The 20,108-nt window shown below is 48.9% G+C and overlaps 1 protein-coding gene across 1 annotated transcript in view; it reads right to left on the bottom strand.

Moving 5' to 3' along the window:
* Positions 1 to 277: 277 nt before the first annotated feature.
* The window catches only part of LOC124795801, a 91,031-nt gene continuing 71,200 nt past the window's right edge, over positions 278 to 20,108 (bottom strand). The window contains exons 2-5 of the mRNA XM_047259882.1: positions 17,243 to 17,530; positions 6,292 to 6,379; positions 3,045 to 3,242; positions 278 to 673 (exon numbers count right to left, since the gene is read on the bottom strand). Coding sequence (XP_047115838.1) covers positions 278 to 673; positions 3,045 to 3,242; positions 6,292 to 6,379; positions 17,243 to 17,530 — 970 coding nt within the window. The remainder of the gene's footprint in view (positions 674 to 3,044; positions 3,243 to 6,291; positions 6,380 to 17,242; positions 17,531 to 20,108) is intronic.

Genomic DNA, 20,108 nt, shown 5'->3' with positions numbered 1-20,108 from the left:
TGGAGCCAATAGAAACCCGGCGTAGGAATCCGTGGCCAGTTATGTCGCGGCGACCTCTGCAAGGAAAGGTTCCTATTAATCGACTGGAATCTTCGGCGTGTTTATCTGATGTCTTCGCCTGTTTGGCTGTTGGTTTGCTTCCCTCATAGCGTGGCTGTTATACGGTGCTGCTTGCCATTTATGGGAACCCAATGGCAGACAGTACACACCTCCCTTCCCGGGTGGGGGGGGGGGGGGGGGGAGGAGGGCGACGTCGTCCTGCTCTGCCTTTGGCGGCCTAGTGGAGGAGGCGGTGAAAACTCGCCCCCGCAGAGTAGGCCGCGGCGTGGCGGGCCAGACGGGCGGAGCTGCGTCGCGGAAGAGGCGGGGAAGCCGGCCGCGACGGCGCCAGGGGCATAGCTTCATCGACGACCGCGGGATGCTGCTCAGAAGGAGGACCGTGCGGGCGTCGCTGGCTAGGCTGCGACATCGACGGCGGGGGTGCCAAGCGCATGGGGGCATCGTCAACGATGGCGGATGGCGCAGCCGGTCGGGCCGGCGGAGGAGCCGGTGGAGCCTGCAGCCGCTGTGGAGACGACGGCTGTTGCTGCTGGATGGGATCTAGCGCCCCTGCACGCCGACCATGGGTGGAAGGGAGCACATCCGGGGGGCCGGAAGAAGGCTGCGGAGTGGCCTGCTGGAAAGAAGAGGCGGTCGGAAAACCCTGATACCGGCGCCGGAGTTGGTTGCGGTGCCGGCGGACCACTTTGTCGGCGATGCGGACGTCAAAGAGCTGATGGCCTCGCCGCCGGACGATCACACCTTGAATCCATCCGGCTCTCGGGCCGAAACCTCGCGCCCAGATAAGGGATCCCAGAACAAAGGGAGCCTGTGCAGTTGGAACGCGGTGTTTAGGTCCGGGCCGGAGGAGGTGCAAAAGGGTACGAGGTTGCCGGCCATGCAAAAGTTCCGCCGGACTACGGAAGCCGATGGGCGTCGACCGATAGGAACTGAGGAACAACGTCAGCGATTCGTCCAAAGTGTGGGCGGAGGCACATTTTGTCATTTGGGCCTTAAATGTCCGGACGAGGCGTTCGGCCTCGCCGTTCGATTGCGGGTGAAAGGGCGGAGTGAGGACGTGTTGGATGCCGTTGGCAGAACGAAACGTCGCGAATTCCTGGCTCCGGAATTAGCTTTCTGGAGAGCAGCGAGGGTCGCTTCCGAAGTGATGCTGGTACAATGGGTAACGAACGGAAAATGTGAAAAGGAATCGGTGACAAGAAGCCATTGGTAGCCGTGGAAGGGGCCGGCGAAGTCCAAATGATTGCGATCCCAGGGACCCGCCGGCGTAGGCCAAGAGAGGAAGCTGTTGGGCACACGTGGAGCAATTATGAACCATGCGAGTAACGTAACTGGTAAGCCTGAACCAAAAGACGTGACGCTGGGGCAACGCCTTGGTGCGAGCAATTCCCCAATGGCCTTGATGTAAGAGATGCAAGACTTCGGTCTGTAGGTGCTGGGGAACGACCACACGCGGAGTGGACGTAGGGTCTACCCACAATAGGACACCATCCACTGCCGACAGCTGATGGCAGATAGAAAAAAAGAGCCGAAGGTGCTGCTGGTCGCGGGTGGGGGCAAGCTGGGCCACCCGCGCTGAACATAGGAGCGGACACAGTGCAACAATGGGTCACGCGTGGTCGCGATAGCCACCATGAGGGCCTTGATGGGAAACCCGCGGTGTCGTGGATCGCTTCATCAACTTGGAACATGAGGATGTCCGAAGAGTCAAACGCAGGGTCGGGACCAAGAGGAAGGCGGGAAAGAGCATCCGAATTGGTGTGCTGGGAGGTGGATTTAAAATGCAAGGTGTAACGGAATTGCGAGAGGAACAGGGCCCATTGTTGAAGCCTCTGAGATGTCTTCGTAGGATGCTGGGCCTCCAGGGAAAACAGGGAGAGGAGGGGCTTGTGGACAGTGACGATATGAAAGGTCCGTCCATATAAAAAAGTCATGAGTTTGGAACAGTCGAATACGATAGCCAATGCCGCCTTTTCGATCTGAGAGTACTTCAGCTGGGTGGCAGTTAGGGCCTTGGATAGAAAATCCACCGGATGTTCTGTCCCATCCGGAAGCTTGTGGGAGAGATCAGCCCCGACCCCGTAATCAGAGGCGTACGTGGCCAGGAGCAACGGCAGAGACGGATCATACGGCATCAGGCAAGAGGCCGATTGCAACTGGCGTTTGAGGGTGGAAAAGGCCGTCTCACAGGCCGGGGACCAACTGATGGGGACATTTTTGCGGCGTAAGTGATAAAAGGGGGCCGCCACCTAAGCGGTCGACGGAAGGAACTTCCGGTAATATGATTTTTTCCAAGGAAGGATTTCAGCTGATGGATGTCCCGTGGGGGAGGCAGGCGGTGTATGGCGTCCACATAGGAAAATGACAGAGAGATCCCTTTATGTGAAATAACATGTCCTAAATAGGAAATAGAAGGTTGAAAGAAGGAACACTTATCCCTATTGCATTTTAGCCCCGCCTGGCGGAGGCGAAGAAACAGCTGACGCAAGTTGGTAACATGGGCTGCAGCAGTAGGGCCTGTAACGACAATGTGGTAGAGGAAATTAATTCAAACCGGGAATATCCTGCAGAAGTTGTTCCAACAACCGTTGGAAAATGGCCGGGGTGCTAGCCAGGCCAAACATGAGGCGTGTGACTTGGAACAGGCCGGCGGGCGTATTCAGAATGGTGAGGGCTTGAGAAGCTTCATCCGAAGGAACCTGGAGGTACACCTCAGCGAGATCAATTTTGGTAAAGTAACGACCACCAGCCAATGCCTCCTTTTCGATCTGAGAGTACTTCAACTGGGTGGCAGTTGGGGCCTTGGACAGAAAAGCCATCAGACGTTCTATCCCATCATCAGGCCGAGGGAGTGGAAAGTCGTCCACCTGGAGCTCTGGGTTGACGGCCGCCGAAAAGTCCCCACAGAGAGGGAGATGTCTGCCTGGCTTCTAGACGATGACGAGAGGCGTGGCCCAGGGGCTGAACTGAACAGGCCGTAGCACCTCTTCCTGTTGCAAACGGTCCAATTCGTCGCGCAGTGGCTGCTGGACAGCGACGGGGACCTGCCTCGCCCGGAAGTATTGAGGGTGGGCTGACGGCCAGAGGTGGAGAGTCGCTGCAAACCCCTTGGCGCACTCGATGCTGGGGGAGAAGAGATCCTGGAATTCAGTGCAGAGAGAGTCAACTTCGGGAAACGGCACCTGTGGAGAAACCAGATGTACATGATCGTCGATTGTGAACCCGAACATGTGGAAAGCATCCAACCCAAACAGATCGGTAGCATCGGAACTGTTGACTACCAGAAAAGAAATCGTACGACTGACAGATTTGTAAGAAACCACCGTCGTGAACCGCCCCAACAAAGCGATTTCCTGCCTGTTGTACGTAAGGAAGCGTCGAGTAGCCGGTTGAAGGCTTGGCGCTCCTAAAACGGTGTAGGTAGTGTAATTGAGCAGGGATACCGCAGCCCCTGTATTGACCTGCAGTCGAACTGGCTTACCCAATATGGTGAAATCAATATACAGTTTGGAGAACGCCGATGACACAACTTAGTTTATGTCCACGGACGCCTCGGTGTCGGAGCGCCTGGAGATCGGCGCCGTGGCAGAGCGACAGACAGATGCAAGGTGGCCGTCCCGACCGCAACGGCGACACGTCGCCCAGCGGTCAGGACAATCCTCGCGTTCATGCTGGGAGCAGCATCCCGGACAAGATGGGAGGCGCAGGGGTTCTCTGCGGCGGCGTTGCTTGCCCGGCGGCGGCTGCTGGTTGTCTTCCTGGAACGACCGTGGATAGGTGCAAAGAATTGATTGAAAGCCTCTATGAGGGGGAAGATTTGTCTGATGCGATAGAAGACGAAACAGGAGTCGATTTAGAAAAGATAGCGGACCCAGTATTAGAATCAGACTTTAAAAGAGCTTTGGAGCACTTACGATCAAGTAAGGCTGAAGGGATAGATAACAGTCCATCAGAATCCCTAAAATCATCGGGGCAGTGCAACAAAACGACTATTCACGTTGTTGTGTAAAATACATGAATCTAGCAACATACCACCCGATTTTCGGAAAATCATCATCCACACAATTCCGAAGATGGCAAGAGCTGACAGCTCATGCATCTAAGTTGCTTATAAGAATAAAATACAGAAGGATGGAAAAGAAAATTGAGGATGCGCTAGATGACGATCAGTGTAGCTTTAGGAAAGGTAAAGGCACGAGAGAGGCAATTCTGACGTTGCGGTAATGGAAGCAAGACTAAAGAAAAATCAAGAGACATTCATAGGATTTGTCGACCTATAAAAAGAGTTCGACAATGTAAAATGGTGCAACATGTTCGAAATTCTGAAAAAGTAGGGATAAGCTGTAGGGAGAGACGGATCATATACAATATGCACAGCAGCCAATAACGAATTATAAGAGTGGACTACCAAGAACGAAGTGCTCGTATTAAAAAGGGTGTAAGACAAGGGTGTAGCCTTTCGCCCCTGCTGTTCAATCTGTACATCGAGGAACCAATGACTGAAATAAAAGAGAGGTTTAGGAGTGGAATTAAAATTCAAGGTGAAAGGATATCAATGATACGATTCGCTGATGACATTGCTTTCCTGAGTGAAAGTGAAGACAAATTACATGATCTGCTGAACGGAATGAACAGTCTAATCAGTACAGAGTATAGGTTGAGTGTAAATCGAAGAAAGACGAAGCTAATGAGAAGTAGTAGAAGTGAGAACAGCGAGAACCATAACATCAAGATTGATGGTTACGAAGTAGATGAAGTTAAGGAATTCTGTTACCTAGGCAGTAAACTAACCAATGACGGACGGAGAAAGGAGGACTAGCACTGACAAAAAGGGCATTCGTGGGCAAGAGAAGTCTACTAATATCAAATATCGGCCTTAATTTGAGGAAGAAATTTCTGAGAGTGTTCGTCGTGAGTCCAGCATTGTATGGTAGTGAAACAGACTGTGGGAAAATCGAAACAGAAGAGAATCGAAGCAGTTGAGATGTGGTGCTACAGATGAATGTTGAAAATTAGGTGGACTGATAAGGTGAGAAGTGAAGAGGTTTTGCGCAGAATCGGAAGGAAAGGAATATGTGGGAAACACTGATAAGGAGAAGGGACAGGTTGATAGGACATCCTTTAAGACATGAGGGAATGACTTACGTGGTACTAGAGGGAGCTGTAGAGGGCAAAAACTGTAGAGGAAGACACAGATTGGAATACATGCAGGAAATATGGTTCAAATGGTTCTGAGCACTATGGGACTTAACTGCTGACGTCATCAGTCCCATAGAACTTAGAACTACTTAAACCTAACTAACCTAAGGACAACACACACATCCATGCCCGAGGCAGGATTCGAATCTGCGACCGTTGCGGTCGCGCGGTTCCGGACTGTAGCGCCTAGAACCGCTCGGCCACACCGGCCGGCATGCAGGAAATAATTGAGGACGTAGATTGCAAGTGCTGCTGTGAGATGAAGAGGTTAGCACGGGAGAGGAATTCCTGGCGGGAAGTATCAAACCATTAAAAAAAAAATGTTTTTAAAGGTATTAGTCGGACGCTACATCACGGCCTGTAAAAACACTATTTTATATTCTATTACTTACTGCAATACAATGAATTACAAACTGGTATCGTTGTGCTGTCGAGGTATGTTGGTAAATACATATTTTCTTAAGGGATGGTGTGATTACTGAAGCCAAAAAACAGGGAGAAGAAACTACTTCAAAAAACGCTTTGCTACAGAAATCGCTCTTTTCACGTAGCAACTGATGTTTGAAGTAGTTCTCTGTTTTTTGCAGCGTTTTGTGGAAGGCTACAGATTCGTCACATTTGTGCTCTTCTCGTGGATACGTAGAACTGGACATTGGTTTTCTACTTTACTTTGATTGTCACTGCTATAATTCCTTAATGGAAAACACATAAACGATATTTGATGAAAAGTCCTGTTTCATTAGCGTGCAGAAAACGTGACATTTACAGCACCACCTGTCACATTCACGCACCGAGGATGGAAACGGCGTAAACAGACGAGATATGACTGCTCCACTTTCTTGTTCCAGAATGAGATGCCATTCCAGCCTCGCAAGGGGAGGTGGAAGAAAGGGTGGCGTCCATCACGCCAGCCATAACTGCCGCCGCGCCGCCACCGTCAGCCCGTATTGTTATTGGAGCTCACCCCCCTGCCACCCCCCCCCCCCCCCCCCACCCCCTGCAACCCTCAGCCTTCACCACTGCCTCGCTCACCCAGCGGGCCGCCGGGCTGTTACTGTCCTCTGCTGGTGGCACGACGCTGCAGCGGCCCGCTTCTGCCTTAATGGCTCCGACCCTCTTCCTGCGGCGAATCCCGGAAAAGGACAGCAGACGAGCTTCCGTTTCCACGACAGAAAGCACTCTGATCCTGGATCAGGAATGTGCTGCTTCTCCACACCAGAACAACTTGATGCGGAAAACAGCGATGCCATCACGAAGACATCTGGGCTGCGTACCATATAAGCAGCAATTCCTGTTACGTTCGTGTTTCTGTTGTTTCACAAAGATGAAAAATGGAAAAGTCTGTACAAAGATTTTGTACTATAAGTGGCATTATACCGTACACTGTAGTATGATGCTATGCTGACAGTTCCTAAACTGCTGTACGATACTTACCTTCCTAAATACCTCAATACGTCCACATCTGTATTTGATTTTGATTCCTTTTTATAGTCAACAGTCCTCTTACTGCTTTGGTGAGCCTGCCACGAGTTCCTCTCGTGTGCCAACCTATGCATCTCAGACTAGCACTTGCAACCTATGTCCTCAATTATGTACTGAATGTATTCCAGTCTCTATCTTCCTCCGCAGTTTTTACACTTTACAGCTCCCTTTAGCGCCAAGGAAGTTATTCCGTGAAGTCTTAACAGGTGTCCCACTAACCTTTCCCTTTTTCTTGTCAGTGTTTTTCTTATATTCCTTTGCTCCCCGATGCTCCAGAGAACCTCCTCATTCTCCACCTTATCAGTCCAACTAATTTTCAACATTCTTCTGTAGCATCACAATACCATACAATGCTGTGTTCCATTCTCGGAAATTTCTTCCTCAAATTAAGGCCTGTGTTTGATACTAGTATACTTCCCTTGGTCAGGAGTGCCTATTTTGCCAGTGCTATTCTGCTTTTTACGCATCCTTGCTCCAACCATCATGGGTTTACTTCCTGCTTAGGTGACAGAATTCCTTCACTTCATCTACTTCGTGATCTCCAATCCTGATGTTAAATTTCTCGCTGTTCTCATTTCTACTAATTCTCATTACTCTCCTCTTTCTTCGATTTCCTCTCAAACCGTATTCTGTACTAATTGGACTATTCTTTTCATTCACCAGATCTTGTAATTCTTTTTCATTTTCACTGAGGACGGCAATGTCATTAGCGAATATTATCATTGTCATCCTTTTACCTTGAACTTTAATTACACTGTTGAACCTTTCTTTTATTTCCATTATTGCATTTTCGATATATAGCTTGAACAGTAGAGGCTAAAGACTACATCCCTGTCCTCCTCCATTTTTAATCCGAGCACTTCGTTCTCGTCTTCCACTATTATTGTTCCCTCTTGGCTCTAGTTGATTTGGTGGAAGAGACCAAACAGTGAGGTCTTCGGTCTCATCGAATTTGGGAGGACGGGAAAGGAAGTTGGCCGTGCCCTTTCAAAGGAACCATCCCAGAAATGGCTCTGAGCACTATGGGACTTAACTTCTGAGGTCATCAGTCCCCTAGAACTTAGAACTACTTAAACCTAACTAACCTAAGGACATCACACACATCCATGCCCGAGGCAGGATTCGAACCTGCGACAGTAGCAGTCACGCGGTTCCAGAGTGTAGCGCCTAGAACCGCTTGACCACCCCGGCCGGCGGAACCATCCCAGCATTTGCCTGAAGCGATTTAGGGAAATCACGGAAAACCTAAATCAGGATGGCCACACGCGGGATTGAACCGTCGTCCTCCCGAATGCGAGTCCAGTGTGCTAACCACTGCGCTATCTCGCTCGGCAAGGCTCTTGTAGATACTGCATGTCATCCATCTTTCCCTATAGCTTATTCGTTTTTTTCTCAGAATTTTGAATATTTTGCAACATTTGATATTGTCAAAAGCTTTTTCATGGTCGACAAATCCTACGAACGTGTCTTGATTTTTTTTTTTTTTTTATTCTTGCTGCCATTATCAATCGCAATGCCAGAACGCCCTTTCTGGTGCGTTTTATCCATCGTAAAGCCAAATTCATCTCATCTAACACATCCTCAGTTTTTCCATTCTTCTGTATATTATTCTTGTCAGCAACATGGATGCATGAGCTGTTAAACCAACTATGCGATAATTCTCGCTCTTGACGGCTCTTTCAATCTTTGGAATTATGTTGTTGATGTTTTTCTGAAAGTCAGATTGTATATCGCTAGACTCATAATCTCCGCACACCAACGTGAATAATCGTTTTACAGCCACTTTCCCCAATTATTTTAGAACTTCTGATGGAATGTTATCTAACCCTTCTGCCTTATTCGATCTGACTGTAATATTGGATCCTACACCTATACCGACTATTTTTTTCTTCTTCTTGTATCACGTCAGCAGACAAATATTCCTCTTCGTAGAGACTTTCAGTGTATTCTTTCCAATTACCCGCTCTCTCCTGCATTTGAAGACCTCCCTCTTAACTCAGTGGTAACGTGCTTTCCTCCCATGCAACCGGCCCGGGTTCGATTCGCGGCCGGGTTGGAGATTTTCTCCGCTGGTGGACTGGGTGTTGTGTAGTCCTCATCATCATTTCATCCTTATCACCGGCAGGCAAGTCGCCCAATGTGGCGTCGACTGGGATAAGACTTGCACTTGGCGGCCGAACTTGCCCGGACGGGGCCTGTCGGTAATCAATGCTATACGTTCATTTCATTCATTTCATTTCCTGCATTTAACAGTGGAATTCCCAGGGCACTCTTAGTGTTACGTCGCTTGCTTTTCATTTCACCGAAGGTTGTTTTGGCTTTTCTGTATGCTGAGTCAGTTCTTTTCGTTTTCTTTTAAAATACTATTATGGTTTAAATGGCTCTGAGCACTATGGGACTTAACATTTGAGGTCATCAGTCCCCTAGAACTTATAACCACTTAAACATAACTAACCTAAGGACATCACACACACCCATGCCTGAGGCAGGATTCGATCCTGCGGACGTAGTGGTCGCGCGGTTCCGGACTGAAGCGCCTAGAACCGCTCGGTCACAACGGCCGGCTTTAAAATACTATTATAATGTACTTATTAAGAGATTTAGTCTTGTATTAAAAGTTTAACACAGATACTATATCCATCGTGTATTTCATAATGAGAGCATTCAGTGCCTTCCAGTAAACTGAACACATCATTTCAAAACGGTTTCGAAACTTTTACTTACTGACACCCCCACAACACGATGAAAAGGAAAAAAAGTTTATTGCTTACTACATCTTCCCTGTTCATGCATCAGGAATGATGTTTTAATTTATTACTTCTTTACTACTAACTTCACTCGCAACTTTTGCAGACGGTATGCACATAAACCATTGAATATACTTGCAAAATTACGCGCCCGCTCACATCAGTGTGACCACAATCTGTGTTCGACAGATGGGAGGGGGCCGTGCAACCTCGCTTATGACAACACTATTCGTTTTGTTTGGATTTCGTTGGCTCTGCCTGTCTGTTCCTTATATACTGAATACTATTGAATTTATAATGACAGGCTAAGAAGGGAGTTGCTTACTTTTGATAGCAGGAATTTATTTCAATCTTTTTTTATGGCCTACTGTGATAAAAGATCTTGGACACACACTTATTATCGCCGACGTAACCTTCTCTGACAATTATGCCCGTTAATAGATTAAGCTTCTGGCCCACCTAAATTTTGAGAACAATCTATCACCGATTGAACTTTATTCCCGGGTGCTCTTTTGCACCTACGGATATTTTATAAGGTCGCAACGTATAACGCAATAGGAATTTTGGGGCAATCACAGAAAACTAAGTTCTGGCCTCAACTAATCTTGTGCCAAGAAATTAAGATTGGGGTAGCCTAACAATTAATGCTATTAACGTGTCTCTCTTTCCGGGCATGGTTAGAAGTAAGGTAGCTATAAATGGAAGCTGGTTTCAAATTACAAGTTATTTTTATTTTTGATTAATGTTTTTTCATTTAACAGTGTGACATACATTCATGATACCAGATAACTTTCGAAATTCTATTTGACAATATCTCACCTGAGAATTACAAGCCGTGTTGGCTTCAGTTTGCATAGTCCTGCGGGGAAGGGAAAGTTTTGGAGAGCACGTGGTCACTATTCTATTTTAACGGCAGACATTCACATACACTAAACAATCAACACGGGCAGCAAATATCGACGGCATTTTGGTGAGAAGATTTTTTTATACTTCTTGACTAGAATAGTGCAGGATTTTGTGGCGATGTATAGTTAGCGTGAAGCGCTTGTAAAGAAACGAACTCGTCCCACAAACGCACACTCGGTGCAAATTTTGAATAAAACATTCCGACATCGACACATTAAAAAATATTCATCAATAATAAAAGGCAAGTTGTAACATTTATTACTAAGTTGAGCGGAGATTTATATTTGAATTTATGGACCGCGTGATCCTAACTAACGGAAATCACATTCTCAGATTGCATTGTATCGAATTGGGGACCTAGAAACGACGGAGAGGTAACTCCATCGCCGTCCCACACAGAACCCAGGGTTATTATGCCGTTCGCCCTCCAGTGGACCCCCGCCGGGAACGTCTCACATCAGACGAGTGTAACCCCAATGTTTGCGTAATAGAGTAATTATGGTGTACGCGTACGTGGAGAAAATGTTTGTGCAGCAATCGGCAGCATAGTGCAACTGAGGCGGCACAAGGAGAACCAGCCCGTATTCGCCTTGGCAGATGGAAAACCGCCTTAAAAACCATCCACAGACTGGCCGGCACGCCTGACCCAGAAACTAATCCGCAGGGCGGATTTGTGCAGGGGACCGGCACGCCTTCCCGGCCGGAAATTCTGATTCCTTTGTATCCAATTAATTCGACTAAAAATCATAACCGGTCCCTAAATAATTATCACTGAAACATCTATTAAAAGGAAATTGTTGAGTTTAACAAATAAGTAACAGCCATTCTGAGGGAACGTCCGGTCGCTTACCTGTCTTCAAACACTGTCCGCTACCAATAGCCGCGCGGAGTCCTCTCAGAGCAGCCCGAGGTGTTGGGGGGGTCTCGTGACCATTTTCTGCTGGGAAAACTTTTTAGCTTTTACACATCTTTGGCCAAAATCTTCTGTTCCTCTTTGTCTTCCACTGACAGGATTTAAGTTGGTAGAGGATTCAGAAACCCACCACTTCTCTGGTTCACTTGCTACAACATTTAAAACATTCATACATGAGCAGAAACTTTAAGGAGGGGTGGAAAAAGGCAAAGAAGGGCACAGGACGTGCACATTGGAATGAAAAGAAAATACGTCGACCCATAATTATTCCGCAGGTATGAAGTAGTTGGGACTGAGAATACTTCACAGTTAATTAATTTCGTAGAATATGAATTTGTGCTGATTTTTGTGTATCAGATGGTATGAACATATATTGGAGCACTAATTTTAATCAGGGAACGGCACCTATTGTGATGTTTCAGCAGCATTAGCAGTATGGGGTGTATATGTGGCATGTCATCGAACGGGGGGTGGGGAGGGGTGGGGAAGGGATGCGGATTACGGTTCGGTGGTTGTCGTAATGCGGAAAGGCAGTGATTTATCTGACGTTCAAAAGGGTGTGATCATTGGCTTTCTTGTCAAGGTTGGAAGCATATCCGAAACGGTTGAGTTTCTAACTGTTCGCATGCTGCTATGGTTAAAGTGTACTATGCATAGCAAAATGGCTCCATTCAAAACCGGCGCCGAGGAAACTGTTGTGCGTTAAGGGCCCTAGGTGACAGGGGTGAACGAGAGCTGCGGAGATGTATACGGGCAAATATGCGTGCAACTATTGAACAAATGTCCAGCCAGGTGAACCAAGGGGCTTCCAACAGTGTCTCCTTAATGACCGTCCAGCGTACGTCGTTGCGTATGGGCCTTCACTGCGGGCGCCTCGTTTGTGCTTCCGTGTTCCTGACGGGCATTTTCAGAAAAAGCTCAGAGGACATTGTATCCGCCAAATCAGAGTGTGCTTACCACCTACCGAAATACGGATAGGAACAGTACTGAATTGGTGGTCTGCTTGTTGGGGTTTTAGTTGCTGTGAAGATGGTGTGTGTGGCATACCTGGAGTTCTCTGCCTACACGCTGGACACAATACGACACCCGTGAACACATAGGGCTGAAATTACATTAGTATAAGAGAGAACACGAGACAATATTTCTCTTTGCTCGCTAGTCAGGAACAGAAATTCGACTCAAGTATTCTCCCGTAAAGAAGCACTTCGGTGTAAACCCGACTCCACAGAGAGGTAAAGGATCGTGACTTGAGCAAACAGAATAATAAGTCTGTCAGAGAGAAAGGACTTCATGCGTTCCGTGTGTCAAACCGCCAGGTGGATCTATCCAGTGAAGTGCCTTCGATCAAACGCCGGACGGATATTTCGTGTATCGATCTGCTGAGCGATGTGCTTCTCACGCCACGTGCCGCTCCTTCCTGGACACACAATGACTGTTTGCTCTCAAGCGACGAATCCTAGTGGCATTACAGAAACATTACCTCTTACTACATGGGTCATGAAGCTGCCAGCCAATCACCAGAAGCTCATACTCCTTTCCATTTTCTCTTCTTCATCCTTAGCTCTCTGACAAACCAAAACGCCTTGTTGCTTTTCAGTGGGAAGATTACTCCAGCACTTGCCGTGAGAAGATTCTTTGGAGGTCAGTTCATGACCATTATTTGTGGTCCCAGACATTCCTTTGCACTAAAATTATTTCCTTTCACCTTCTTCCGTCCCTGACGCTTTTTCTCCAGGTACGCTATTCTGAATTTTTTTCTCATCTCCCCAGAGAGGAACTTCCTGCCCATTCTCTCCGCGCTACGCGGGTTCTGCAGTCGCTGCCACGTGCTCTCTTTCAGGGCAGGAAATGTTCGCTCCTGCAGAACAGGATGAGGCGCTTCCCAGCCCCTCTTAAGCTGATAGCGGCTTCTGAGGAGTGCGAGACCACTTGGCACTTTCTGTCTGTGCTCAGCCTTAATTAGCTCGCAGACATCCAGTACCACAGAAATTAGTACGTAGTGCTAGCCAGTAACCGCCAATGAAGTGATTAATAATCTGACTTTGCTTCATACTGTGAGCTTAAGTAAATATAAATGTACAAGTACCGGGTGATCAAAAAGTCAGTATAAATTTGAAAACTTAATAAACCACGGAATAATGTAGATAGAGAGGTAAAAATTGACACGCATGCTTGGAATGACATGGGGTTTTATTAGAACAAAAAAAAGCAAAGTTCACAAAGTGTCCGACGGATGGCGCTCGACAGCAAAACGTCAGTGACTGCGTACGACAATCGTGTATAAAAGGAGCTGTAATGATAGAGAGAATCAGATGCGCCAGCACTCGCAGCATGTTGACGTTACCTGAGAGGGCGCTTTTAATGAAGCTGTATTATCAGAATGGGGAATGTGCTAGTTCAGCGTTACGATCCTATCGCCATAGGAAGGGAATTCGAACGGGTAAAGATCCGTTGCCAAATGCAGTTGTGGCGAGAATGATTTGCAAGTTCGAAGCCACGGGTTCTTTAGACGATAGACCCCGTAGTGGCCGACCGAGCACAAGGCGTAATGCTGCTGAGACAGTTCAGGAAGAAATGGAGACTGTAGCGGGTTCGTCTATGCACAGGGAAGTCAGCGCTCGTGCAGTCGCACGTCGCACCGGCATTCCATACACTACTGTTTGGTTGGCACTGAGGTGTACCCTCCGATGCTATCCGTACTACAGAATCCATCGGCATCATGAACTACACTCCTGGAAATGGAAAAAAGAACACATTGACACCGGTGTGTCAGACCCACCATACTTGCTCCGGACACTGCGAAAGGGCTGTACAAGCAATGATCACACGCACGGCACAGCGGACACACCAGGAACCGCGGTGTTGGCCGTCGAATGGCGCTAGCTGCGCAGCATTTGTGCACCGCCGCCGTCAGTGTCAGCCAGTTTGCCGTGGCATACGGAGCTCCATCGCAGTCTTTAACACTGGTAGCATGCCGCGACAGCGTGGACGTGAACCGTATGTGCAGTTGACGGACTTTGAGCGAGGGCGTATAGTGGGCATGCGGGAGGCCGGGTGGACGTACCGCCGAATTGCTCAACACGTGGGGCGTGAGGTCTCCACAGTACATCGATGTTGTCGCCAGTGGTCGGCGGAAGGTGCACGTGCCCGTCGACCTGGGACCGGACCGCAGCGACGCACGGATGCACGCCAAGACCGTAGGATCCTACGCAGTGCCGTAGGGGACCGCACCGCCACTTCCCAGCAAATTAGGGACACTGTTGCTCCTGGGGTATCGGCGAGGACCATTCGCAACCGTCTCCATGAAGCTGGGCTACGGTCCCGCACACCGTTAGGCCGTCTTCCGCTCACGCCCCAACATCGTGCAGCCCGCCTCCAGTGGTGTCGCGACAGGCGTGAATGGAGGGACGAATGGAGACGTGTCGTCTTCAGCGATGAGAGTCGCTTCTGCCTTGGTGCCAATGATGGTCGTATGCGTGTTTGGCGCCGTGCAGGTGAGCGCCACAATAAGGACTGTATACGACCGAGGCACACAGGGCCAACACCCGGCATCATGGTGTGGGGAGCGATCTCCTACACTGGCCGTACACCACTGGTGATCGTCGAGGGGACACTGAATAGTGCACGGTACATCCAAACCGTCATCGAACCCATCGTTCTACCATTCCTAGACCGGCAAGGGAACTTGCTGTTCCAACAGGACAATGCACGTCCGCATGTATCCCATGCCACCCAACGTGCTCTAGAAGGTGTAAGTCAACTACCCTGGCCAGCAAGATCTCCGGATCTGTCCCCCATTGAGCATGTTTGGGACTGGATGAAGCATCGTCTCACGCGGTCTGCACCTCCAGCACGAACGCTGGTCCAACTGAGGCGCCAGGTGGAAATGGCATGGCAAGCCGTTCCACAGGACTACATCCAGCATCTCTACGATCGTCTCCATGGGAGAAGAGCAGCCTGCATTGCTGAGAAAGTTGGATATACACTGTACTAGTGCCGACATTGTGCATGCTCTGTTGCCTGTGTCTATGTGCCTGTGGTCCTGTCAGTGTGATCATGTGATGTATCTGACCCCAGGAATGTGTCAATAAAGTTTCCCCTTCCTGGGACAATGAATTCACGGTGTTCTTATTTCAATTTCCAGGAGTGTATTACCTGGCGATTTAGCGAAGCGGAGGGCATTTGTGGTGCGGGCGTTTCAGAAGATGACGGAAGATGACGATTGGTTGAGTAACGTGTTGTGGACCGACAAAGCTCATTTCACGCTCCGAGGGTCTGTCAACGCTCACAACTGCAGAATTTGGGCTACCGAAAATCCTAGAACTGTCGTGGAAACTCCATTGCACGTCGAGAAAGTCACGGTATGGGCTGGGTTTACCACATCTACCGTTATCGAGCCTTTTTTCTTCGAGGAAATGCGTGATTCTGATTTTGTAACTGCTACCGCGACGGGTGAAAGGTACGCCGATATGTTACAGAATCCCATCATCCCCAGTCTGGCTGGTAAACACCTGCTGGAATGTACGATGTTTATGCAGGATGGCACTCCACCCCATATTGCTAGACGCGTGAAAGATCTCTTGCGCGCGTCGTTTGGTAATGATCGTGTGCTCAGCCGCCACTTTCGTCATACTTGGCCTCCCAGGTCCCCAGACCTCAGTCCGTGCGGTTATTGGCTTTGGGGTTACCTGAAGTCGCAAGTGTACCGTGATCGACCGACATCTCTAGGGATGCTGAAAGACAACATCCGACGCCAATGCGTCACCATACCTCCGGACACGCTTTACAGTGCTGTTCACAACATTATTCCTCGACTACAGCTATTGTTGAGGAATTATGGTGGACATATTGAGCATTTCCTGTAAAGAACATCGTCTTTGCTTTGTCTTCTTTGTTATGCTAATTATTGCTATTCTGATCAGATGAAGCGCCATCTGTCGGTAATTTTTTGAACTTTTGTATATTTTTGATTCTAATAAAACCCCGTGTTATTCCAAGCATGTGTGTCAATTTGTACCTCTCTATCTACATTATTCCGTGATTTATTCAGTTTTGAAATTTATACGGACTTTTTGATCACCCGGTATATTAAATATAGGCTGGCAAAATCTTGCCGCCTTATGCATGTTCTAGGTTATATCACTAAGAATTATTTGCAATCAAGGTAACTATTTATCATCTCTTAGTTACAGCCTAACAAAACCTCAGTTCTTGCTCGCACTCTTCATTGTCTTTACAACACTAGCTTCATTCTGATTGTCGCCACTCTGGAATTGTGCAGGGAGGAGACCCCCAAGAGGGATCATTGCCGACAAAATTTTATTTAAATAAATTTTCAATGCATAATGTTCGGCCGTAGCCGGCTTGGGCATACTGTGGTGGAAGGTGCTGGCCGGAAGACCATGGTCGGCACATTCCTGCCACGTGCTCCTCGGTCAGACTCAAGTCCCACGGGTTGGTTGCGCTGACGGGGGCACGCTACTAGCAAGGCGCGTTGGCGGAATCAATCCTCCAATCAGAGACTAATCGTGTGATCACGTGGGGACGCGGCCGGGAGCGGCGAGGGCGGCTTGGAAACAGCTCCGCGCTCTTAGCTTCTGACCTCGGCCCCGAGTAGTCGCTCCTCTAGCCTCTGCCTCTCTGATGAACAGACGGCAACCCCTCTTGGGTCTGCTCAGCCCTACGTAGGCACCACTGTACCATCATTACAAGAATAAACTGGGTCCATTCCACTCAATTAATTTTCATTTTACAACGCCCTCCGCTCCTGACAGCTATCCTGACGAACAAATGGTGTCAGAAGTGGGATGCGACCCACCTTACGGTTGTAAAATCAACTCATCAGTTGAGTATGAGTACTATGAAGGGGCCGAGTTTGACCAATTAAGGGAAACTAGACCGAACGTGGCGAGGCTGCAGCGCGCCATGCGCGTGCCAGCCGGTCGCCTGCGTTGCAGAATGTGCGTGGCCGCGCACTAGCGCGCCACAAGCGTGACGCAGTTCGCCGCCGGACGCGAGCCGAGGAGGGTCCGCGATGCAGTCACGCTCGCCGCCGCCGCCGCTGTCCGTAGCTGCCACGGGCCACCGCCTGCGCCAGGGTCCGGGGTGCGGCCCTCGCGCCGCCTCGCCGTCGCAGCTGTCCATGCTGTCGCCCGCCGCCTGCTGCGCCCACGAGTGATCAACGCGCCTGCCACCGCTCGTCGACACCGCCGCCGTCCGTCGTCTGCACGCCACCAAATAATGTAAGTCGCTAGCGACGCTACGGTGGTGTAGATGCCCACACTATTGTAACATGCCGATCACCAGGCAGCAATCGGAGGCAGGAGCAGCCGGAGCGGATGAAGATCCCCTCTTGGCGCTGCAGTCCCAGTTAAATCAATTAATTCTGACTAACGCGGAGCTTAAGCAACAGATAGATGATCTTAAAATGGCTTCTCCGCAATCTAGTGTTGCTAAGCCAGTGCTAGTGGAAGAACAGCCGAAGCAGGTGATTCCACCACTCACTAGTGCAGAATCACCTGTGGCAGTAGCCACCTCTACTTTGGTGCAGAGCTTCCCAGCAGTAGCGTTTATTCCGGCGTTCGCTGGAAAGCCGCACGAGGATATTCAAACGCTTGTCCAGAATATCCAGGACATCGGAAAGCTTTGCGGTTGGCCAGATGAATTTCTCTTAAACGTGATGAAAATGAAACTCACCGGCGGAGCGCGGAACTACGTGCAGTCGGTCGAGAGCTTGAAAAATGCCCCTACCTTCCAGTCCCTTGCAACAGGGTTGATTGAAAGGTATACAGACAAACGTGGTACTAGTTACTATCGCGACTTGCTTTCCACCCTTAAGCAAAAAACGGGTGAAGATTTAGAAGCATTCGCGGACAGGATTCGAAGCGTCGCATGCCACACGTACGCACTAAGTGCCAGTTCTGCTCGTAACGAAGTTCTGTTGGAAGAATCAGAATGTCGTGCGATAGACGTGTTTATTCGTGGCATAAACCCTCAAATAGGGGGCGAAATCAAGATAGCTTCCCCCCACACCTTACATGAAGCCGTGCGATTAGCACTCTTGAGAGAGGAGGCGAGGCGATTTGTGGCCGTCTCCGCGCGGCAAAGTGAGCCCCGACGTGTCTTTTCGAACGATACTAAGTGTGGGCGCTGTAATAGACAAGGACATGTGGCAGAGCAATGTCGCGTGCCATATTGTCATCAGTGCAGGAACATGGGCCACCAAAGCGTGCATTGTCCAAATAGTAGGCCACAACCGCCTGCAAATTCCAGGCGAAATGCAAACCAACCACAGAATTCGGGAAACGGCCGCTGGGCAGGAAGTGCCACCCCTCCCGGCCCCCGTTAAAAATAGTGACCCTCCTAGTTGATAAGGGAATCACGCAGGTGGCAAGCGTGGTTGTCGATGGTGTTAGAGGCCGCAAACCAATACGCGTGCTAATTGACACAGGCGCACAGATCAGCTTGGCATTTTTATCGAAGAGAGATAAAAGAACATTGCAACCGCCGCGGTACCATATCAGTGGTATTGGTCCCGGCATAGTGAAACCTGATGGCAGCTGTTGCGTTGAGTTCGCGTTGGACTCCACAGAATATGCTTTTACGATGGAGGTTGTACGAAACAGGCGCACGGATTACGACATCATCCTAGGAAGTGACTTTCTGCGTCATTTCCAGGGGGTTATTGACTATAGGTTAAATACCGTCCAATTCGGCGACAACGTGCACCGTTTTGGACGTGACTGCACGTTGCGGGCGAGCGGAACTGGGAAAAAAGGATCCGTTTCCCAAGTTTCGGAGTCTCCCGTAACGATGCTAAAAGCCGATAATCCCGTGGAGATACCAGAAGGCACAGGAAAGATCCTTTGGGTGCCTGTCGGGATACGTGAATCCGAAGAGGTTCATTTCTTGGTAGATCCACTCTGCCAGAATGAAACTCTTGACCAGATGCAGGTCCACGTAAAACGTAGCCTGTGCAAAGCACAGCAAGTACAGAAAGAAAATTGCGTACCCGTGTGTTTAGACAATTTTAGTCACAAGCAAGCTTTAATACCGCGTGGTACAGTATTAGCCAGCTTACAGGTTATCCCAGAAGATGAGTTGTCAAAGAGAACCCCTTCTCTGAAAAAGAAAAAGACTGCTGCCGCCTCTCAACACCTTTTGACAATCACGTCACATCTGACAGATAAGTTTAAAGCTAAGCTTAGTCATCTCCCATTGCATGAACAAAAGCTAATAAATGAAGTGTTGAATGAGTATTCATGGTTGTTTGAAGACAGGGAATATTTACCAGCAACAGATCTAATCCAACATGAGATTCCAACCGGAAATGCTAGGCCAATAGCTCAAAAAGGGTACCGAATTCCCTACCATCTTCAGTCAGTGGTAGAGAAAACTATACAACAGCAACTAGAAGCAGGAATAATACAACCCTCTTCTAGTGCGTGGTCTAGCCCAATTGTAGTCGTTCCAAAGAAATCTATAGACGGAGAAAAATCCTATCGCCTCTGTGTAGACATGCGAGCAGTAAACAAAGTTACTACTCCAGATCATTATCCATTACCCCGGATCGATGAAACACTCGATCGTCTGGGCAATTGCCGGTACTTCACAACATTAGACATGCGCAGTGGGTATCATCAAATTCCAATTGCTCCTGAAGATCGAGCTAAGACAGCTTTTGTAGTTCCTGGCGGCTTATATGAATTCTTAAGGATGCCTTTCGGGCTTCGCAACGCACCAGCAACCTTTCAGCGATTTGCAGATCTGCTATTACGTGGGTTGAAACCTACTATGTGCCT

Source organism: Schistocerca piceifrons, chromosome 4, assembly GCF_021461385.2.
Source record: "Schistocerca piceifrons isolate TAMUIC-IGC-003096 chromosome 4, iqSchPice1.1, whole genome shotgun sequence".
NCBI lineage: Eukaryota > Metazoa > Arthropoda > Insecta > Orthoptera > Acrididae > Schistocerca > Schistocerca piceifrons.
The sequence above is the reverse complement of the archived record's forward strand: the minus strand, read 5'-3'. Positions and strand labels throughout refer to the sequence as shown.